The 24,458-nt window shown below is 39.4% G+C and overlaps 1 protein-coding gene across 1 annotated transcript in view; it reads left to right on the top strand.

The window, feature by feature from the left end:
* Window positions 1-22,963, top strand: part of LOC119650292 (putative transcription factor SOX-14) — a 341,739-nt gene extending 318,776 nt beyond the window's left edge. The window contains exon 2 of the mRNA XM_038052928.1: window positions 20,584-22,963. Coding sequence (XP_037908856.1) covers window positions 20,584-21,879 — 1,296 coding nt within the window. The 3' untranslated portion in view covers window positions 21,880-22,963. The remainder of the gene's footprint in view (window positions 1-20,583) is intronic.
* Window positions 22,964-24,458: the final 1,495 nt, after the last annotated feature.

The following is a 24,458-nucleotide window of genomic DNA, read 5'->3' as shown; positions in this document are numbered from 1 at the left end:
AATTTAGTGCTTATTTACGAGCGTTATTTTATGCTTTGAAATTTTTGTTAATTAGAGTTAGAGGAAAATAGATTCAATCTCTTTTAATCGTTCAGAGTAAGCAGAGTACTCATACTAGGCTCGGGAATAAATCAGCAGATAATTCGCTAGAACTTTCTTTTTTACTGCTTGAACTTCGATGGCCTGTAGAGCTGAAATTATCGCTTTTTTGAGTCACACAAAAATTTCCCCTACTGCGTTCGACTTCAAACTACTAACTACCCTCGACTACGAGAAAAGGTTAAAACCCTCCGAACTGAGTTCGGATTAGCAACTCTTTTTAAGCCAGTATGGCGGTCTCTTTGCAATATGTTGACAAACTTTTCTGGGTAGACGCACTTACTTGCGACCCGTACGGTCAGTATTCGTCAGTCTTTTGTGTAGTTCTATCGTCAGCTCCGAGTGATTTTTTGCCTAAACCCAGCCCTGCTGGTTTGTACCTCCTCCAATTGAAGGACTTGCATTTTAAGGACAATCAAGCTACCTGTCAAACCTGGGTGATGAACTAATGGATTCTAGAAGGTATTCGATTAACTATTGGACGAAGTTCACTGTCCAAAACAAGTCAACAGTCCCAAGGAATGATTCTACTAAAGTTGCTGTCAATACTCCATCTCATAAATTGTATGTCACAAGAACGGGGTGTTTCAGAGAATTTGAAAAAATATGCCTCAAGACCCGGCTTCGTTTATAAATTGAATTTCGTTTCCAACCAAATGAGAGATTTAATTCACTTTCACAAAAAAAGATATTAATTCACACTCTGTGGGGTCAATTTGCGGTCTGGATCTGCTGGAGTAATTCTTTGTGGCGAAGGCCGAATCCAAATCTTTTGGATTAACGAATTTAGTAGTGAACCCTTCAACTCGTCCAAATAGAATTTAGTATGTGGCGTTTTTTTTTTGCAAAATAATTGCTTACGAAGGTTATGATCTTTTAATTAAGAAAAAAAAATCTGACAGTTCAGTCAAGAAAAATCGCTTGGCGGAACAGGCACTTCCCATTGTAATTTGTAAGTATTCATCATGGGGGGGGGGGATAACCGGGGTGTAAGACAGCCCATTGTCTTGGCAGAACAAATTTTTCGCACATGTGGCTGATTCTAGCTTGTCAAGAAAGGATAGATAGTATGTTACTGTAACAGTTTCAGATTTTTCCAGGTAATTCATTGTAATGGCAATCAGTGGAAGACTGCCCTGCGCATCAATTAAAGTTGCGAAGTTTTGACTCATTGACTCATTGAGTGTAGTCAATCCCAAGGCAACTATTCATCGACGATTATTTATCATATCCAATTGTCAATGCGATAATACGTAGCAGCGCAGCAGCATAATGTCAATAGAAAGATGAACGTAACTTTCAAGATCTTTCTTTCTTAGCCTCTTCCCTTGGCTATTTTATTTATAGAATTTTTTTATGTATTTTATTGCTTTAAACTAGCAAAATGGGACTTACTTTTCAGTCTTTTTGTATAAATGGTAAAATCTAATATTCATAGCACGCATGTCTTCGGGGCATGGAGTCAAAAGTTCCAAGTCTGCTAGAAGGCAAATCTATTTTTTACAACAAAAAAGCATTTCAATCGTTCTTTGTAGTTTCCCCCTAGAACAGTACACATAACCAGCTATCATTTCTGAATAAAAACCGTTCTTGGAGGCTTGATTTCGTCATTGAAAGAATTCTGTAAAGCAATGTATTCGTAACAGTCTCCCAGGTGACGACAATTCCCTTCTCCAAACAATCAATGTCGGTTATTCTGTATCTTCGTCAACGTTCGTCAAAAGGCTTTCCGGCTTTATGCTGGGTCTTTCTACGCTTCGGATGACTGCTATCCGTTTCCAACTCTTATGCCAACTGCTGTGTCGATTTCACCGATGTAAGACCAAACTGTCCTTGGGATTCTGCAGATACTTTTGCTTCTGGTTTAGAATGAGGAAACGCAGTACCAACTGTATTCGCCTTAGTTATCTTGCGAAACTTCACTATCCGATCTTACAAAATGATCAAACGTATTATTTTAATGTTCTCCGTTGTGAATTATTCGCAGGGGAGGTCCACCACACTCAGAGTCCTCAATGTTGTACAGCATACTTTAAAGTCGGGAAATATTATCTCAATGCTTTGTCAAAACGAAATAAGCGGAACTTTTTTTGGATGAGACTCTGTACTTTGGTGTAGTATTACTTGGGTGTTGGTTACATGTGTCTACAGGTCTGCCACTTGAAAGTTTGGATATCTAATCCTTCTCTCCCTTTATTTGCCTCTCTCTTTGATTTCTGACCAAAAAACTACGACAAGTATTTTTTGCAATTACTTTCCGTGCAAATCCGGACTAAAACAAGGCAATGGACTGGACCCAATATTATTTAACATAGTCCTAGGATAAATACCGGTGGATCTGAATAACCCGCTAGTGTGCAAATCACCCCAGATAGGGACGTATGCGGATTATATACAGGGTCTGTACCAAAAGTTCCTAAGATGATTTTGTACAGTTAGCAACGCTGGTTGGGTAGGGAAGGATTTGATGGAGAAGACCGACGTCCATTGTTTACAGTCAACTGTTGAGGCAGGGTTAAGCCCCGCGTAGAGGTACGTCATCGAGACAACATGGATCAAATATTTGGGCAGCTTTGTGCAACCATTGTGAAACTGGGTAAAAACAGTTCAGAGACGGTCGAAATACTCGGAACATGCGGAGGAGGGATGAAAAAGAGCCAAATTTTCATGTGACACAAGAGGCTTCGGGAAGGTCATGAGTCTACCAATCACGCCGACCGCTCAAAACGCACCTCGATATCACAAACGGAAGACACGGTACAAGAAGTGCGTCAAGTTTTTGACAAAAACCAACTATTAAGTGTTCGGATGATTGAAAAAGAGGGCGGTATACCCAAAACAATGGTTCTCGGAATTTTAACAGAGGATCTTCGAATGAGGAAAATCTGGGCGAAAATGTTACTGGAAGTCCTGATGAGTGAGATGAAGTATCAGCATTCATTGGGTGCCAGAAATTCCATAAATGCTATGAAATGGATCCACAATTTTTGGAGCTAGTGATGACAAGGGACAAGACGTGAATTTTTTCAAGTATGAAATCAATTAATAAAAGCATCAGAGCAGCGAGTGGTCCACCAAGGACTTTCCTTATTCGAAGAAAGCAACGAAAAGGTGTGGTTCACAGTGAATTTGTCCGCAGCCAACAAAGGGTTTTACTGTGAATTACTCAAACGGTTGCGGAACAGTGTTCGGCGCGTCTGAGGAAACATTTTCAACAATTGGATGACCCATATCATGACAACGCGCCAAGCCACACTACGTTCATTGTCTTCGAGTTACTGGTCAAAATGAGTACTCCACACACTTCCCAACTATACAGCCCCGATCTGGGTCCAGCGGACTCCTTTTCGATCTTAAGTATTAAAAGAACTTTAAAAGACATGGGACACTGGAGCCGGTAAAGCTGACTACGACGACCATACTGAAGGAGATTTCAGTAGTAGACTTCCTTCAATGATTGGGAAAAATATTGACAATGGTGCATCGAAACAGAGTTTCACGATTCTGACGTTGTGCCCCGGGCTCAAATCCCGACTATGATCGTCGAAGTTTGTGATTTTCTAAAAGGGATAGTACAATGGGCCTACTACAGGCCTCAGTGCTGGAACTCCGGTTACCTCTTTTAAAATTAAAATGAATGATTTAAAAAAAGAATATTTGGCCAAATTTTGGGACAGACCTTGTAAATATCCTGCGACGATCGAAGAAGAGTGAGAAGGAGACTCTGGTGAAGCTTGACGGAGCAGCAAAATAAGTTAGAAGGCCTAGCAATAAACGAAGGTAATACTAAATCCGGATAGCTCAGTGGTTAGAGCATTAGGCTGTCATACGGAAGGTCGCGGTTCAAATCTCACTGGTGGCAGTGGAATTTGCATCGTGATTTGACGTCGGATACCAGTCGACTCAGCTGTGAATGAGTACCTGAGTCAAATCAGGGTAATAATCTCGGGCGAGCGCAATGCTGACCACATTGCCTCCTAGTGTACCGTTACGGTCTTGAATGAAGTGCTCTAACACACTTCAAGGCCCTGATCCAATATTATTTAATACTAAAATTGAGGCACAAATCAAAAGAAACCATCCCAAATCAGACAAAAAACCAAACTAAACCATTAGTCGACAGTTTTGTGTGCTTAGGTACAGCTTCCACGCGAACTAGATGTAATTAACAGGCGGATCATGCTTGCCAACATAACATTTTCCCCTTCCTCTCAGTTCCGGAAAACAAAGCTAACAATAAGAAAAATTTAGACCCTACCATAACACAGGCAACGAGATGTAGACGGTGAAATAGGTCGGAAAGCACAAAAACAAACGCCAAACGTTATTTCAGGATAATCTTAGATCAAGTGGGGGTGGACTGCGGCGGTAAAACGAACCAGAAGCGGCTACCCAAAATAAGGTGTTGAAGCTCCCGTGTGGGGAGCGTATGCAACTGAAAAGCACTTCCAAGTGTTTACTCAAAGGTCGGCCGAGAAAACTGGATACGAAGACTTTGGAAGGTCATGGATCAACATTGCATTACAGCGCCATAGAAGAAGATGGTTTTCGATGTATTCTGTGATATGAAAAATACCAGTCCAAGTTTCTCCAATTTTGACAAGCAACCATAGATAGCACCTCGAGAATTTTCTTAATTGCTTCCCTCTGTTTCGCTAGTTACTAATAGTAGAGGCTGAAATAATCATTTAGCCAGATTGGGGCCGTTTATAATATATGGTTCCCTTCCAATCCCACCATAAATCGTGCATCACTTTCTTCTCTAGTTTTGCAACTACTCTGGAGTTTCACGTCACATTTTTGACAATAATTTCCATTGTGTTTTGTCTTGCGTAGTCTTTTGATGAGATTAGTTGAGATGGAAGTCTCCAGTTAAATTTCATTGCAATAGTTGTCGGTTTTCGAACTTATTCATCCCCTAGCAAACCACTCAAAGCATTTTTCAGATTCAGATTTCTAATTACTTGCACGTGAATTTCCATGGATTTTTTGCAAACTTTTTGACTTGCTTCCGAACCTGATTAACCAGGATGAGATGCTCCTTCCACCTTGAAATTTCTAGACACAAATTGCTGTATTACTACACATTTTTTGACGAATCTGCGTCGCATCGTGTTTTGTGAGATTTTGGAATGTTTTTGTATTTGACGGGATAGCCAGCGTCCGGTTTCTCTGGACTCCTTTATAGCCTAATCGATCCTACATATTGCCCTCAGCCACTCAACTCGCTCGATAGATGTCATTTTGACAACAAGCCGTTAGCGGTTAAAATAGACTTTAAAAAGCCGGGGTAAACTCCAACTTAACATATTTCCATGGTTATCGGAAATTATTCTGCTCAAAATAGAATCAAGAAGGGTATATCCGTGACAATCCACTTGGCACCCGGACGTGATTGTGAAAACTGGTAGAAATATGAGAAGTAAACCTTTTCTTTGAAGGTGTCAAGTGCGTTTTGGAATATCAACTATAGTCACTAAAAATTGGGTTAAAAGAAAGCTTAAGAAAAGCTACATGGAACTCTGTCAGATTTGACATTGGCAACCCCCTTTACTTTGGATGAATTCCCCATAAACTCATCGATTTTTGTCCTTGTTTAGTATGATAGCGGGGTCGGCCTTTGTGGAATAGATTTTCTCCTTCTCTCGGTATCAAGTTTGTCCAGTGGAGTCGAAATATTTTTAAGTTATTATCTACGATGTCAAGTCATCGCTGATTTGGACGACTTCCTCTTGACTCAGAAGCTTAAGTTCGTCTTGATTAGAGAGTTATGACCTATCAGAACAGAGGGGTTCATAGGTGTTCTTGCTTTTTTTATGGACCGCAGATATCGGTGTATCTTTTTAGGAGAGTTCTCGTAGGTTCCCTATTTTACTGGAGGACGAATGAATATTGGGTCTTTCAACACGAATTTATGTGTCTCCTGTCGTGGCGTGAAGAGTCTTTCTTCATTTATCGAAGTTGTTACACCCAAGGCAAGTGAAGATCATATAGCTTGTTGTGGACCTACCACTTGGGAAGAAACCAGTTGCGATTGATCATGGTGAAGTTATCTCGTCCATATTTTATTTATCACTGTCCCTGATCTTATTTTTATTTTACTGAGGGTAGTGCTGAGCATTTTGCCTGAAATTCTCTTTCTTTAATTGGACTTCGGATCAGCATTTTATATAAATAACATGACGGGGTTAGCTTTTTTCTATCTCTCTATCAAAAAAGCGTCCCAAATCCTCAAAAACCATGAGATACATCCTCCCTATTTTAAGAACATCTCTTCAAGTATGAATTGAATTAACTTCGTGAACTACTTGGTGCAGAAAAATGCAATTGAATTGCTACAAACCATAAAATGTAAAATGAAATCATTTGGAAACCAAATTGCAAATCGCTACAATTTCATCTACATTCTGAAAGGGATGTCTTCAACTTAAGAATGAAGACGAGCATGAACTTTCAGTAACTTTTCAAGTACTCCTAAGTCCCTGAGAGACCGTCAGGTAGTCCATATTCAAAGAAAAAATCCTCTGGAGATGACACGAGAAAAATCTTTTCTTCTGGGACGAGAAAATTTATGCAACCAAGTTCTCCGACAATCTACAAGTTGTACGGTGTAATCAGGGAGTTTTCCGGAAGGATTGAGAGCGCTCGGTTTATTGGGAAGTGCATGAAAAATGCACATATTTCTGAGAATGCATTTACTAATGGAAATGAAATGCTTACAAAACGGCTGGCAGTCTGGGCGTTTTGTGATTATGGAAAATTTCCTAATTGTAGTTTGCATAGTTTGTGAGGAAACTGGTTGAATCAACAAGTGGTTAACTGTTTGGAGTCTGGAATTCGCACCTTGAAATTCCCAAAGATTAAAAATTGCCTTTTGTTCAATTTATGATAACGGACGTGAATTTTTTAACTTCTGAATTTCCTCAAGCATCACAAATTGTTTCTAAAAAATTCTCCATAACATTATGGAATTTAAATTGATTTTCTTTTGTTGAATTTGGAGTCTTAATGAATTCTTTGTTTTTTTTTTCTCTCCTCCACTTTCTGCGGTAATTTCCACATTTCAACGAAGATTCTCCGTGAAATCAGAACTCAGATTTGTGAGATTTCTTCTAATAAATTTTTTCAATATGCGAAAGATTCCTCTGAACAATTTCCCATCCAAATTCCTTCTTTCGTTTTAATTTAGAGAAAATCAACCACACACCAGCAGCGTTCATCATTAATTGAAATTAATTGATAAATTGGTAAATGAATTGTTTGCCTCGTGTAAACAATTTTCTATGGCACGAATCCAAAAAACGTAAACAGTCCAGAGTCAGAAGATAGATCTGTTTCTGATGATGATGATGATGATGCTTGCTTGAAGAGTCTCACTTTCGGCTCGAAAAATTTTGGAAGATTCCGATTTTTGTGTATATAATTCCTGTATCCGACGTGGTGTCTAACCACTTAAAGGAGAAACCGCAGAAATAGCTGGGAGAGATTCATCCAAAAGTCATTTTCTGAATTACGCATGGAACTATCTAAACCGAAAAGTGATCCAAAACGATCTACACGCAGTGCACGATCGCTCCTAAATTGCTTATAAATTATCGATTAGTTACGGATATACCCGATTATCTGCTCCTACCGTTGAAACATTAGAGCGATATATTGAAAATGGCAAACGGATTGAGTGAAACATGGTGCCTGGTATCGCACACCATTCATCATGCAATTAATAAATAATGGATAGAGGAGGCAGTGCTGAATGTCGAATTTCCAAGACTTTTCCAAGATACGATCGCTAATATTTCTCACCCGGATCCCTTTTTATCTGACCAGGCAACTGCGAGCTAACCAGATTGATTACTAAATGATTCTGCCAGGCATTTGGTGGAGTCAAATGTAGGGTGTCGGAAATTTACCTTCTTTTATGGCTTCAAAATTTCTAAATCTATGAAGACTTGATTGGAGAGCATCGAACTATGTGTATGACTGGAACGTGTTTCTGAAGATGCTCGTGGGATGAGTTGGGGTTCATGCACTTTGTTCATGCCGGGAACGTCACTTTTTTACGCGGCTTGAATTTCGGGTATCAATTGGAAGCGATACTTACCACTTTAGAAACCAGGACGCGAATACTCTACCTCCGCAAACCTTGCCAAGCAGTCCTTCACAGTTTCAATATCCAATCAAACCCCAACTTTCCACTCGTAACTCTGACGGAAAATCGAATCAGTGAACCAAACCTTTGCCCACATCCTGTGCATTAGTCATACACCCAACAAGTAACCTTGATTCTAGAAAACCATTTCAAAGCGATATTATACCGAGTTGCATGCATTTCAGCGATATCGCTTCAAGTGCTCGAAATGTGCATATGCATTTGATGCACTCGACGAGTCCCAAGTGTGTAGCGAACACAGCATATGATATCTCATCAATAAAAATTGCTTGCAATGAAGATTCCGATAAAATTAGAAATTAGAAGCAGTCGAGCGTGAAGTAAGGTAAAGTGAATCCATCCCCAAGTGGTGAACGTTCATTTCTGAACGTACCACCTGAGTATTCTCTGGACTTTGCATTTTCAAAATCCAAACGTCGTCGTGGTCGTCAATGTCTTTTTTATTGGGTATCGGAAAGATAAATCGTGGCGATTAAACCGTCATTCATTTCAACGCTTTGCCAAACACATGCTCTCCATGAGAGGCTATAGATATCCACAATGGCTGTTGACTTACTATGATTATTAGATATCTTTGAATGTGGGGCTTTTTCCTGTGCTCGCCTCGCCAAATGCACTTTTGCTTTGCTTGCTTACGCTTTCCTGTTGTTCATTCGTTCGTTTTTGCTTTTTATTGCCCAGTTTTATTCTGGTTGAATGCAGTGACGAGGTCGCGTATTTAATTGTAATTAATAAATTGCAATTAATTAAATAGTCTTCAATTAAGATTTTATTTTATTCTGTAATGAGTAATTATTCCATCTTTTCTTTTACATTTTCAAGAGGACTTCTTGAAGTGAAATTATCACCGGACTTGAATACGTACTGAGATTGCTTCCCTTGCTGAATACAAGACGGAGATACGGCTCCAATTCCAATCCAAAAAGACATTAAAGTTTGCTTGAAAGTGAAGTCAATGACCAATAAACCTTACAATAATGAAGTTCTTTATGGCACCGTTTTTATGAATTTGCGATAATGGAACTCCAAAGTGCCTACCTCGAAAAAATCCCAGCAATTAAACGGCATCCTAAATCATTTCCGGACTGCAGCCTTACTTTCGCTAGTTTCCTCGGACATTTATCACAATTTTTGGGTCTATGCACCTTACACGCTTCGTCGTAAAATATTTTGCATGTTTACCGCTGTCAAAGCCAAATACCAAAAGTTGGCATCCGGGAATATTGGAAATGGGAAAACCGAACTGCGAAAAAATTATCATCCCAAAAAATAAAATAGCACTCAATTCCAGGAGACAGAACTTCAAAAAACTAGCACGTCAAACCTTTGTCAAACCTAGTTCGTCTATGACTGAGGTATACCATGACCACTTCTTTGGTGGCACCTCTTCGCTTCCGGTGAACTGAAACTCATATGTACTATAAGAAAATGTAAAAATGCTACCTCTTTAAAAATGCCCACTAGCTAACAGCTCCAAGCACTCAGACCTTTGCTAGGCCCATTGTACTATCCCCGGAGATCGCCTATTTATCGACCTCTCGCCGACGGAGTTCGTAAATCTGAAAACATTCCCGAGATACAGAGGTTGCGCAGACTCTTCTTTGAAGAAAACATTGCCAAAGTATCCTATCAGGTCTGCGGAGGCCGAGCAGCTGCATACCAAGTGCAGGACCGTCTATTCTTTCTCCTGGCATTGGCTGCATATGGTCGAGACAACCACTCCGATCTTTTCCATATAGCAGTTTAAGGGGTAGTGGCCCGTTAAAAGTCCTACTGGGGTTTTCATGTCCCACTTCTTAAGGGACAACAAAAATGTCGCTCTAGCCGCCCTGAGTTCCTTCAGAAAGATTTTTGACTGTAGGTTCAAAATTCTCTATTGAATCCTTGCGGTTTCCCCCTTCAGAGTAGACTTTACAGTATACGGCCGGATGCCAAAAGCTGGTTCAGGCCCTACCATTGTATATCCAGAACCTTGGCGGGCCAATCTGTCAGTTGGCACTCACATCAGGAATGTTTCGTTCAGTCGGCCAAGCTTTAGCAGCACCTATTTAGTGCTGAAAATGCTACCCAACTTTCGGAACAGATTCGAATGGTGCGACCCCTCCATTTTTGCCGTAAACATTCTTCTGTTGCTAACAAAATGGCATATATCCCCGCCTGGGAATGGTCGGCCCAATTTAAAGTAAATGTAGGACTGTTACAAACTCTTTCGGTGACTCACTGTTACCAAAAGAATGTAACCAGGGCTCAAATGAATGCGGAGTGGAAAACTGCAGAGGGCATAGAGAGGAGCAGCGAAGGACAAACATATTGTCGTTTCTAACACGAAAAAAGTACAGAGGCTCCAAAAAGCCAGTAGTGAGTGGAGTTGGATGTATGGATTGGGGATCGGGTTAACAAATGAAATCCCAGAAGGTTGAAACAAATACTTGGATGAAGTCGAGAAATTTCGCGGAAGATCAAGGAAGATTTGATCCTGAGCTACCTAGGTGATGATGTCACAAGAATCATAGGGACCTAAATGGGAGAATCTCTCCTGGAGCTCCGGAAAATTCACGACTAAAGGACGCTCATCTACTAGAACTTGGCAGTCAGATCCTTACGTAAAGAGTTTGGGGTGAAGTAATTTGCTTACGATGCAGTTGTGGAGTCCAAGGATCTGACCTGTGGGGAGGAGGGATTGTTTGTAAGATTTGGGCCAAAATATTTTTTTGCTATCAGTTTTAAATGAACGACCATCAGTCACATAACCAGATCTTACATAACGTATGTTGTGCAAAGATGCAGGATTTGATGATTACGCTCGCTGTCGAAAAGCAGCCCAAAAGCAAAAAGCAAATGAGCTTTATTTAGCCAAAGGTCATTGACTGTGACCACATACGAACTTTTAGGGCAGTCAGTCCAAGAGTTCTATGAGGACATGGCTATTATTAACGAATTACACAGAGGAAAAGATAACTCGGTGTCTACTACCGGCAAAAGTGGATAGGGCGTAATTTGGATAACATTACGGTGTTCAAGTCTAGAGGCGCTACGCACCGCTAAGCATGTTAAACTGGGAATATGAGCAAGCCTTATATAAACTAGTGTTGGGCGACAACGCACGATCACCCATTGTCTTCGTAGCAGACTTCAATGCATGTTGCACCTAGTGGAAAAGCAAAATTTTTAATGACAGGGAGCTGATATTGCTGGAATTATTTTCTTTGCTGGACATTGAGCTTCCTTATATCGACAGAACCTATACGTTCCACAAAAGGAGGTCAAGCGTAGTGAGAGATGATGCCTTGGTAAGCAGTTAGATGGTACAAAAAATGTCCTGACGAGTACGTAAGCGCTGCACATATAGCGACCATGAAACTTCACTGTTTAGTAGAATAGAGAACAGGAAAATATAGACATAAGGTCATGTCGGTTGAATCAATGAAGCTCCAAAATGTTTGGCGCGGAAATGTTCACTAAGGAATTTAAGGAAAATTCCACTTCTTTACCTATACGGCGAAAGAAAAATCTAAGCAAATTCTCAGTAACGTTTTTGCTGGCTGTGATGCGTCTGTGCCAAGTCCTAGAAATAACGCCGGTTGAATGAAGAAATGGGGCAACTGCGTGCTAAATGCCTGCAAGCGAAAAGAAACTAACAGGAAACTGCACAGAGGAAGGCGAGATACAATACTTGTCGGATTAAAAGATCTCTAAGTCAGTTGAATGCGCATGCGCATATTCAACCAATCAATAAGGACTTTTTCGTGGAGAAAAAGCCCCTCTATAGCATCGATAAAGGCCCAGTTGAATATCTGATAACTGGCGGTATGCCCCAAGGATCGGTGCAGGACCCATTATTCTCGAAAGTGGTGTAATACCAAACTCTCTCAACAAGCAACCCTTACTGGTTTTACTAACGACATAGCAATTGTTGTAGTAGACAAATCTTTTGAGGATGTTGTCTGAGCCTGTAAGACATCGATCGATCTGATTAATGAATGGCTGATATTACATCCGTTAGAGTTGGCGGAACACAAGACGGAGGTTTTACTAGCCCCTGCTGCAAGTTAGAAAAGTGTTAAAATTTCGTGCGAGGCAGCATGTGGTAGAGTCCAAGTCATTAAATACTGAAATGTTAGACTGGATCATTGATCAAGGCATACTCTATAAGCCGAGTTGTGCAAAATCCAACTGTTTTTGGTCATTTTGGGCATCACATGGAAAGTACCTGCCTATAGCCACTCCAGAAGACCAACACAGAACTGTTCAATCCATCTGGTTGGCAGGAACATATTCACAATGAATAATGCCATGAATATCGAAAAATGGATCAACATTGGCTTCCATTGCGATTTCCATATCCCACCGCTCTCCACTGTTTGTCACCTACTGCTGAGTTTGCTAACGAGCCTGGAAGTCGTAATCGAATATCCAAGTTTCATCTCTGGCAGCTACAAGACTAATCTAATCTCTCTTGTTGTTCTGAATGTGGGATATTTGTATTTTTGTTCATAGGTAAAAAGTGATGGCACCATTTTTCGGCAAATCTTTCACATATCTTAATTCTCATGTGAAATCCTTCGAACGGTCTCCTTGGTGATGTTTAACTTGTCAAACAATACACGAATCCTTAGGTCTTGGTCAGCCGTGAGGAGACCGAGGGTATTCGCGTCGATGCAAGAGGTGATGAAATCTACTTAACGCAGATAGTTATTTGTCGATTCAGGGCCTTTCTTGAACCACTTCTTGCTGCTGCTTATAATTTTCGAAGGACTATTGCGAAGTTTTCGATGGATTTCCCGACAAATCGGATCATAACAAGTTACTTGTAATGTCAGTCACTCATTTTCGTGACACCAGTAAACAATTTCTTTCGAAAAGCTCCCAAAAACACAATGGAAGTTTGGTGCCTTCGAAAATAATTGGTAGAATACAAATGAAATCATGGGAAAAGGGCTCGTCTCAAGGAGATTAGCTCGATTATCGGACAGCAAGCGTTTTAGAAAAAGATCCGATGGCGATTAAGAAAGGTTTTAGAGTCGGCCGAAACGTCAAAAATAAAGGCAAAATGAAAAAGATGTACTAAGCTCTACTCAGGAAGGACATGCACAATGACAAGCATCTGCAGACACCTATGATTTCATGCGAACGACCTATTATTATTCTGAAATTTTGCAAAGGGTCTTGGGAAACGAGTCAACATCGGTGGTTATTTTGATGTAGAAAATGTCACAATGCTTGAAGAGACGATCTATTATGGAATATCTAAATTGATAGGGATGAAATCAGGCAATGCGCCACTGGTTTTTTGGTCAGCCGAGGTTTCATGAGTGGCTTCGATTATTGCTTCGACCGAGATTTAAATGGACAAGTAGGTACGACGGCAGCTCTGACCTTTGTGTCAAGTTAGCCTAAAATAATGAACACAAAATGTCCTATAAGTAGGAGAGAATCACAGTGGAAAAATTGAGATACAAAGCCTGTCCTACTTTAGATGTGCGATGAAAACCAGTACGTTAAAATGGAAAAAGTAATAGTCTGAAAAAACAATAAAAGTATTAAGAAAGAGAAGCTTTGATAACTTTTTTGTTGGTTGTCTCCCTGTTTTACCAGCAGCAACTCTCTCTCGTCCATTGTGTTTTTGGGAGTTTTTGTCTCTCCGCCTCTACAAAAAAGGCACATTCAAACAAAAAGCGAAGGACACCTACAGGAAGCTTGGACAAGGAAACCATTTTTAGTTTTTAAATTTTCAAGACAAAAGAGATTGCTCCTTTTTCGGCTATAGGCATTTTTTGTTTGTTGAACTGAATTTCTGGAACCAACTCTTCCTTTCGGGAACCAGCTGTTCCTTTTTTCAGTGCGTTGCATTCCATTCTTCAAAACATTACATCGAGAGTACAACACGTTGAAGGAAGGTATGATGTGTGTATTCGGTTCCTTAAATTTATAATGCGCCGCACTAAAGAAAGGAACAGTTGGTTCCCGAAATACAGCATCTGTACACACTAAAAAAACCAAAACGGAGCGAAAATCTTTCTGCCAATTTGGAACATTGGCTAATTTCAAGTGTGATTAGTTTCAGTTTCTTGTGCAAGGGTCCGTATTTTTAAACGCTTCTGAAGAGAACTCTTCCTTCATAAGCTAAGTAAGGCGATGAGCGAACTATGTCTGGAGCTATTTCTTCAAAGTAATGAACGTAATTCTACGTGAAGTCTAGCTCGAAGTAAGTTTTAGGACATTGATGTCATTTCTATCCGAGAATCTAAGAATGAAGATTGAAACAAGAGGAGGCTCCTGAGTGTCATTTTTTAAAGGCATGGACGTATAGGAGGTTATCAAACGCCGTCCCAAGTTGACTATTCTCAACCCTAAAAGCAGCCCCCATCTAGCTTGTAAGGAATAAGGTGTACAGAAGAACATGCAAGTGCTACCTCTGAGGAAAGTTGAGGAAGACAAAATAAATTATGTAGGCTAAGTCATTCAATAGAATGAGGGCAATGGGATCCCCAGGGTACCAGATTAACTAGACATGGATGCCAGATTAAACTCGTCCTTTTGAAGATTTTTTGGTTAAGTGGAATGACGGAATTGCTCCAAACTTTTTATACGGTAGATCGGATGAAATGATAGCTCCCTCAGCTCTGGTATCTATTTATTGGTATATCCTTCCATTTTCTCTGCTAATTATACTCTCCTTCCTTAATTTGTTTCACTCAAAATTACTCCAAATATCTTCAACCATTTTCTGCAACATATTCATGATAATCATCTGCTTCATCATTTCATGTTTACCCTCTCGAATCCACTCTCTGTCAAGATCGTTTATTTGTTAATTGCATGGCCAAGTGATCGTTTGGCATTGCATTTTAGATTGTTTAAATAAATGAAGATAATTGCATATCGTGCAAAAATGATTGCAAAGGTGTGAAGATTTTTAAATTATCATGACGACGATGACGTTGATTATGATGATGATCATGAAGATGCAGATCGTCGTCATCCTCATCATCATCACGCCAACCACGGATGATCCCCATCAGTATTTTAAGATAATTATCTCTACCGTCATTTGCGGTGTGATTTTATTACACCTTAAAATGTTTTTTCTGGTGGGCAGGACTTTGCAATTATTGCCATGAAGGAGACAGGGAAACAACGGGAGTAATCGCTGTACTAAATCATTTATCATAATGAAAATTGTTTTGATATTTAAATGTGAATTAGTCGATTTTGCGATAGAATGTCTTTCAGCTAAATACGGTGCAGCTGGAAGGATAATCATTCAGAACTAAGAAAGGTAATACGAATGATCTTTGAACACTTGGACGTGATATTATCTCGCGGGAGGTCTCGATCAAACTACACGGGTATAATATCAAATTGCATTATATTCTCTACCGAGGTCAAACTGAATTCAAAAGACACCTTCAAGTCAATTGTTTTCCATTCACGAACGTGATCTTCAATCTAAACTCATACAATGCAGTTCTGATCGCCTCGATGCAATCTTTTGAGTAGTTTCTTTGGATTAGTACGGGTTCTCTGTTCTGATGCACCTTGGATCATTTTGGTCGTGCGACAGCAGCAAAAATAGAATGCAAACAATCTTTTTGAATTTGTTATAAAACAATAGGCGTAGTGACTTTGATGTATTCATTATGAGACGCTTTTTCAGATGTTTTAAGGTTTTTTTTTTGGTTTTCAGTATGCACATGGTCCCGATCGTGAAGTTTGTGTAACGAGAAATGGGTTATGGTCAACGGCTCAAAATTGGGAACTGACAGATTTTTTTATGCTTATTAAAGCATTGACAGATTCTTAAAAATTTATTTTGAAAATGGATGAGGATGAGGTTTTCTTGTATATGGGTTGCATGTACAAAACCCTGGAAGTATGTAGTGATCATGCAAGAGAACACGCTCTTTCGCAGGCTTTACAACTCTGTCAAAAGTAACTCACTCCAGACTGAATATGGGCTCCATTTTCTATAGTTGCCACACAAACTGTAGCGACAAACATCTACCACTATAAGGTCATGGTGATCACAGTAAAAATTGTTCATGAAACTGGGATTTACTCGATATCTTAAAGATCAGGCACAGTAAACGGCTTTGGTCCATAAAAGGCGACAGTGGAGACAATCGCCGTCGATCTAAAATCATTAAATCTAATAAGTTATGAAACGATCTTGACGGTAATGTTTTCACTAACTTTTAAGTTTTTTTTTGTGGTGCATGATCACTTTTTCTAGAGTGACTGCTATTATTGTGATTGCGATCCAGCCAGATATTTATCGTGAAATACTTCTTACAATGAAAGAAATGCTTGTAAGTCTTTAGGAAACCGATCGTGCGGAAAGTATTTAGCGCACTTTCTAGTTTTGATGGAATGGTTTTAAGGGATCCAAAACCTGGTCGCATCGAGGTTTTGACCATGTGAAAGAAGAAAAAGATATTGTTTGTCTAACAATTGAGATATTACCCTATTTGTGTCATTGGATTTAAGGTGGATTGTACCTTTAAGTCCAGCTAAGTTATGTAAAATAAATTGTTCATCATGCTTTTTCCTAATAAAGATGTTTGTATAACTTTTTGAAAGTATCTTAATTTAATTATGTAAATTTAAAGCTTATTAAATGTTGTACCGTTAAACACCAGGAAGGGGGTGCCTATTTTAATCTCCAAAGGAACACTCGGGGGCAGAGTATTGAAACCCTAACCGACAACAAGTGGGCTATCAATCCACTCAGGTTCAACCAGGTGAACTTTGATATGGGAACAGAGCACTGAATACATTTGGCTTTGGATACTCTGGGTTGCGGACCATATTGAGTTGGAAAACAATGGAAAAGCTGACCAGGGAAAAAATAGAGACGCTGCGATTCATCGTCATGTCACCTAGAAAGAAAGAGGACCGATTGGGGGAACTATACTGAGTGGACTTATAAGGATAGGAACAGTCCAGGGTGCTCATGGGAAGACATGAATTTAAACTTCATTAAAAAAAGCGGCAGCATATTGTTCCTGGTTGTTTATTTATTGCGATATGCGGTGTATACCGGGAAAAATGCCTTATCAGAACGTACTGCTTAGAAATGGTTTGTCAAATTTCGTACCGGAGATATGAGTCTCGAAGACCCCTCAGTGGTCGATCCACCGAGGTTGATTTAAATGATATCAAGGTACTGGTCAGGCAAGACCGAACGATAGAAGTATAATAGGCGAAAGAAATCGTAGGGAACCGCTGGTGAGTGGCTGAATGCCACCCCGAAGGCCCGCCTGTATTCGAAGAAGATTTTGTTTTCCATATAATTGGATTATTGCAGTGTACTATTTTACGAACTGCTTCCTCAGGGAAGAATGATCGCTGCACGCAGCTGATGAAACTGGATCAAGCATTTCCACAGAAATTCCCAGAACTAGTCACACATCACAAAGGTGTTGTATTCCATTATGACACCCCAATAATCGCTCCCCAGAAATAATTCGACTTGGCTGGGATTTTTTGCAAAATCCACCATATTCATCTAACTTTGCATCATTTGACTACCATTTGTTCCGGTTCTTCTAAAATTCCTTCGACGGGAACTCAACAGGGAGTAACCCTGTTGCTATGCTATTGCTATCATTATGGGCAATTAGATGGATGATGGAGAGATTGGATAGGCAGGCGAATAGTTACGATACAGAGAAATGCGCTCTGTGCGGGAGGAGCTCCATTTTACATAGATATCAGGTTGAAAGATCATGCCAAATCATGCGAAAGTAACAGCTAAGAAATGAATTGCACGGGAAGGTCCAAAATATGAGTGTGTATATTCGTGCCGCTCATGAAAAAGGAGCCATGGCTCAAAATAATTTATAGATATAGAAGCTAACATTGTAATTTTTTTTTGGTAGATTCTATGCGCGGAAGAATGTTGAGATAAATGCGTACGCAAAACCTGTTGTTAAAGGATTTAGGAACTAGAAGCAATGTTTGACATTTTTTGGAGCAAAATTTTCCCATTTTTATTTAAAGATTCCCTTGTCATCATACCTTTTATGCAATGATAATATATGATTCAGTTTCTGTCATTTGAGGAGAAGGACGATATTCCTGCTATTGCTAGAAGCTTGTTGGATTCCCTTTTAGACGATACCGACTAATAAAGTCAAAATTGATAACGCTAATTGATAGAGATTGTAGTGTTCGGGACTTTCAATGCCTGCAGAGGATTTGCGTTTTTCAATTGAGAAATCCATCTAATTGCCCATATCTTCGTTTCCTCAAGCATATCATAATCATAATCCCCATTATTCAGGATCATAGAAAGAAGATCCGAACCCGGCGTGAAAATTATGAGGATTTGGGATGGAAATTATGCATGCAAATTTCTATTTTGAGCCCCTGTAAAAACTCCGGATCCGAAGCTATAATGAAGACACGTAATTTTTGCCATCAAATAGAATTGAAGTTCTAGTGGAGCGGGCCCATCTTCCTGAACTCGCTCTCAGAAGGGCACATTTGATGGAGCTGACAGACATGAACAGCAAAAAATTCGCCATTTTTCTGTCGTTTATATTATAAAAGTCAGATCCAATGTTCATTTTGAGTATTCCCAACGAGTTCTCTGCTTATCTATTCGTTCTGTAGTCCGTCTGCGATGTCAGTTCTTTCTTTTGATAACAAATGAGTACGAGCTATTGAACATCCGCACCCATCGCAGGATATTTCATGTAGGTAAAAGCAATTTCCTGGTAAATTTTGGCCGCACGCTTCTTTATTTTTGCTAGAAGTCAGAAATAATTCAGCGAATGTCTCCGCGGGAATAAATGAAGATAGGAACATGCGGGCAACCGGTACGAAATAAAATGTTTTTCTAATCACCACCAGTTGTTAGTTGGTCTTTTTTGGCAAGTCCTTTTACCGAGGAAAATCGGACGCCCTTTTCTGGATCACGCTTGTAGTTGGTCTAAGGAACACCATGAATTCACAAATAATTTTGCTCATCTTCAAAATGAGCTTAGTTACAAGCTAACTCCTCAAGCCTTTTTCGGGGAACTTGTTGTACAGATCGGGCAGGATATCAGTGGATCCTCCAAATACTAGGAAAGAATTTCAATTTGAAATAGAGGGGTTGGAATATATACAGACAAATTTGGGGGGAAAGCTGTTAACGGAGTTCTGTAAATGCATTTCGCGGTGTAGCTGAAGAGGAGAGTACTCCGCTCCTTCTTGCGTGACTATACTATTGTATTGTTACTAGTTCTCATGTCCTGTAAACCGGTGTCAGACAGAATATTCACTACGAGATTCCGGCTGACAATGAAGAACATCTCGATAGTGCAGTGTCATGCAAGGAAGGAGATTACCTATGTAGAGGAGAAACAAACTTCCTATGAGCAACTGAGTACAGTCCAGCAAAGTTTTTCTCAAGATGCATTGTGACTATCATGAATAATTTGGTATGGATTCTGACAACACCTTTCTTGAATATGGGATGGGAACACAACGAAAAAAGTTAGAAATTTGAAAGGTTTGCAGTTTCTATCGTCTTGTCACGGATGACGCTCTGTACGACCACAGAGTCTGCCATAAGATCAGTTCGGCTTCAGTGACCGGCGAGTTATATCTATTCTTCTGCTTCAATTCATCTGGAAATCGAGGGGGGGGGGGCGGGAAGAATGCATTACGGGTATCATAAGACCGCCATCTACGTTCCGCTGGCCTGGCAGGAGATGCATTCCGGAGAAACTAATAGCTATTACCTGAGCAACATATGGCAATTTTTTCATCTATGCAGCGTTGTTTCTGATAACGCCAACATTCCATCTGATATCATTCGACGTATTAACTGCGGTGAATTCGCGTTTGCTGTTTTGTATAAAATTTAGGTAGTTTCGCACCAATGTTCTCTCTGTTCTGTTGCATGGGAAAGTGACTGCCAATGTTACTCGAAGATACTTGTCTCCGCTGTGTCTTCGGTGTATTCTGATCCAACAAAATCTCGAAAAGAGAGCAGCTTCAGCATGCGGACTAAGTACCAGTGGATGTATTGATTAGAAGACAGTGGGTAGGTCACATATTCAGAAAGGGTTACTATGCTAGGGAATGGAACTTAGTATGGCCGATGAGTGGACTACCATAGAAACACATGCCGGTAAAGTGGAAGTGTAGGCTTGTCGAGAAGATCTGGAGGAAGTTGAATTAGATTTCGGGGATCATTGTGTTGGTTATAAACTTAAAAATTAGTATTAGCAAATTTGATTCTTTAAAATGTAATACTTTTATCTAAATAATTTTCCTGTGATAGATACTTATTGTTAAAATTACTTTTCTTCTCTTTTCAGACAAAGAAGCACAGTCCGGGTCATATTAAACGTCCAATGAATGCTTTCATGGTCTGGAGTCAAATGGAGCGTCGTAAAATATGCGAGGTTACTCCCGATTTACATAATGCTGAGATCTCAAAAACTCTTGGTGCACGATGGCAAACTCTTACAAAGGAACAGAAAGAGCCGTACGTCCAAGAGGCCGAAAAATTACGTAAACTCCATTCAAAAGAGTATCCCGACTACAAATATCGTCCCAGGAAGAAGCAAGTGAAAAATCAGAAAACTTCAAATGGCACATCATCGGCATCGTCTCCAAATCCACAAAATGGTGTAAATGGTTCTGGTTTAACATCATTAAAACGTAGCAACAAAGGTAACAGCACTGCCAATAGTAGTTCATCTAGTAACCGAAGACAGCGTACCACCAGTCAAACAAGTAATACAAGCGTTGTCGCGACTCCCATCAAGACAGAAAGCAAAAATGACACAAATAACAATGAGGATTTCAATATGCTCACACCACAATCACAGATCAACTGGGATTCATTGTTGCGCGGTCAAAGCTCACCGGACTGCGGTGAGTTATTCCAATTCAATCAACCCAATTCGCCAGAAAGTGCAAGAATTATCGAAGACAACTCAATGGTGTCTGGTGATGCAAACGATGCGATTCTCTCGGAAATTAGTCCCAATAGTATACCATTACCAATAGATGACCAATTTCTGGATCTAAGTGAGTTTTTGGATGATGAAATGCAAAAGAATACGTCATTTTTTATAACTGACAGTGACATGTCGGGAGTCGGCACGTCTAGTCCTTGCACAGGCGTCTTCTACACAGAGGATAACTGCGAGGACGATCATAAACATATTGTAAACGATGCCAATCTAAATCCTGCCAGTAGATCCAGCCCGGCCAGAATGTCGACTTCTAGCAATTTTATGTCAATACCGCCGCATGAATTGCATGCCACCCTTACGATAGCCCCTGCCATCCCTAATGTCGGCGTTAGCAACGGAGGTGTGGATACCTTCCCTTTCGGTCCAAATCTTTTTTTTAACAATTCAAATGTGATGAATATCGGAAGCACAGCAATCACACCCGATATGCTGTCTACGCAAATCATGGACGACACAGAAAGGATTCTTTCAGCACGTCAGGGTGTTAGTAATGTGATAGCGACTAATTGCTACAGAAATTCACCCGATGATCTCAATTACTATGAAATGGATGACATCCAGTCGTCCAGTTCAGGTAGTCATTTAGAATTTGATTGCAATAGCAAAAATTTTAAGGATTTATATAAGTAAATATTAAAGCAAATATAAGGATAATCCGTACATACATACACACTATATAAGATTACATTGAAATCCATTTGGGCCGTACGTCTGCGGAAGTAACATTTTTTACGAGAAGTAATCTTAAGTTTTTTACTTTGTACTTTTTATATGTCCTTTATATAATAGTTTCGTTGCATCCTATCGCAGGAACAAGAATGTTATTTTTGCCTCGGAATGTAAAATACTTTGCGTCAGATACAAATCATTTGGTACGAGTGGCAGTGTACAGGCGCCGGCCGCGTACGCCCACCAACTGTCATCACTTTTTAACATTTCTTAATATTTAGTAGGCAATAAAGAACTCTTAAGCGTAAGTGAGACTATGACAAATGCCAGGAAACTCTGAGGAAAATATTTTGACCGCAAAACACGGGAATAAGTGGTCCAGGTCCCTTCATTGGAGGAAAGCCAAAAACTTTCATCCGCACTTTCTCCACTGCAAACCCTGCCACATACCGCGGATATCGTCGTTTAACTTGTAAAGTAAATAATGCTCTGGAAGCTGGAAATGTGAAATGAAGCTGATTAGGTTCGTAATTTGATATTGAAACAATTTGATTTGTTGATAAAAGTTAATTCGCCCAAGAAATGAAGAAAAATCACAAAAATAAACAAAAACCCAAAAAAACGATAACAAGTCCTAGATTGTCCCCGAAGTAATTTAGTTTTACCTTCTTTCTTTGTAATATATATACATATATAAATACATAAATCTATTTTAAACCAGAAACCGAAATGAAGAACATATAAAGCTAGTAATAATAGGAAGATAGGAAGAGTACTATTATGTAAGTGTATAGTTATGTGTCTTGTTGAGTCGTTTTTTATTATTATTATCTATTATTATATTATTACTATTTACCTATAAGAAGTCTTTTCTATTATATACATTTTTAAAGTGGAAGAAAAAGAAATTAAGAAATCCGAATTTTATACATTATAAAAAAGAATATAAAAAACACTTTTTTTTAAAAAAAGATAGAGAAAAAACAACACCACACCTCAATTTGAACATATTCAAAAATAAAGAAGCTTTAGTTTCGAAAAAAAATTATTGGTTTTCATTTTATTTGGTTGGGTTCATTGTTTTCCCGGGACTCAGTTCAGCGGACCAAGTTGGATTTCTATTTTGTTCTTCATTCGTTGATTTTTTGATTGGTTTCGACGGGTTGGTTGGTATTCCTAGGTTCCCAGTTGCAGCGGTTTTGTGTTTTTGTTTCAGCTGTTTTCTGTTTTCAGGCTGCAAGGTTTCAGTTGTCTGGAATGAATCCATGGATTGGTATAGTATGTTTTTTGTTTTCAGGTATTGTTCATTTTGTTCCTTTCAGAAATATTATTTAGTAAAACAGTGGAAAATCTGAATCTTTAGCATCCTCTGGAGCAACAAATGCATCTGTTCGTTTCTTATCGCTGAGATACAGGTAAATATAGTGACTTTTGACAAAGCAGCCTCTGTTTTACGCATATAAAGTACGTACTATACAAATAAGACTCCTCAACTACAAAACTCTGATCTGTTTTTGTCATTTTCAATGAGTTTGTCTAAGCTTAATTATCGTTTTTTCCTTTTTATTAAATAAAAGTTATTCATATTTCATAGCCGGCACTACAAGATGAATAAAAACAAAAATACTTTGAAAATAAATTGATGAAAACTGTCAAAATCAAAGTCCACAAAAATCATGATTTTTTTAATTGTGACAGGTTTTTTTTTTAATTTAAAAAAAAATCAAATAAATCCTCAAAAATTCAAATAAATTATCAAAAAATCAAATAAGTCATCAAAAAAATCAGATAAATCATCATCTGTTCAAAGAAATCATCATCCGTTCAAAGCGTTTGCAGCGGAGCAGAAAAGTCGCTCCACAGAATGTTGGAATAATATCACCAGTAGGAATTATATTGGGTTGAGGAAAAAGAAATGTCGTATTTGTGATAGAAATTTCAGGCTGTATTTAACATACTTAAAATTATCCGATTTAAGTCAAATATGCGCCGTTTCGTTCGCAAACTTGTTGTCATTTAGATGGCAACTTCATTATCGCCCCCTTATAAAATCCTCCCTCCTTATTTGCAAAAAACTCAGATAGCCAGTTTTCGCAAGCCTCTTTTGAGGCCAAATTCGTAGCACCAAGAGCGTTTTCCATGGACCGGAAGAGATGGTAACCACTTGGTGCCAGGTCCGGACTATACAATGTATAGCTCCCGTAGCTTCTGGCGCGTCATCAAAGATGTGTAAGGCCGAGCGTTGTCCTTTTGGAACACAACATCATTCCTAGTGACCAATTCTAGCTGCTTCCGGTCAATCGCCTGCTTCAAACGGTCGAATTGCTAACAGTAGAGGACCGAGTTGAGATTCTGGCCATAGTTGACCAGCTCATGGTGAATAATTCCCTTCAAATCCCACCAAACACACCGCAAAACCTTCCTGGCCGTCAATCCGGGCTTGGCGATGGTTTGGGCCGGCTCGCCGCGCTTCGACCACAATATTTTTCGCTTGAGGTTGTCGCACGTGATCCACTTCTCATCAGCAGTCACCATCCGCT

This window comes from Hermetia illucens, chromosome 1, assembly GCF_905115235.1.
Source record: "Hermetia illucens chromosome 1, iHerIll2.2.curated.20191125, whole genome shotgun sequence".
Lineage (NCBI taxonomy): Eukaryota > Metazoa > Arthropoda > Insecta > Diptera > Stratiomyidae > Hermetia > Hermetia illucens.
The sequence above is the reverse complement of the archived record's forward strand: the minus strand, read 5'-3'. Positions and strand labels throughout refer to the sequence as shown.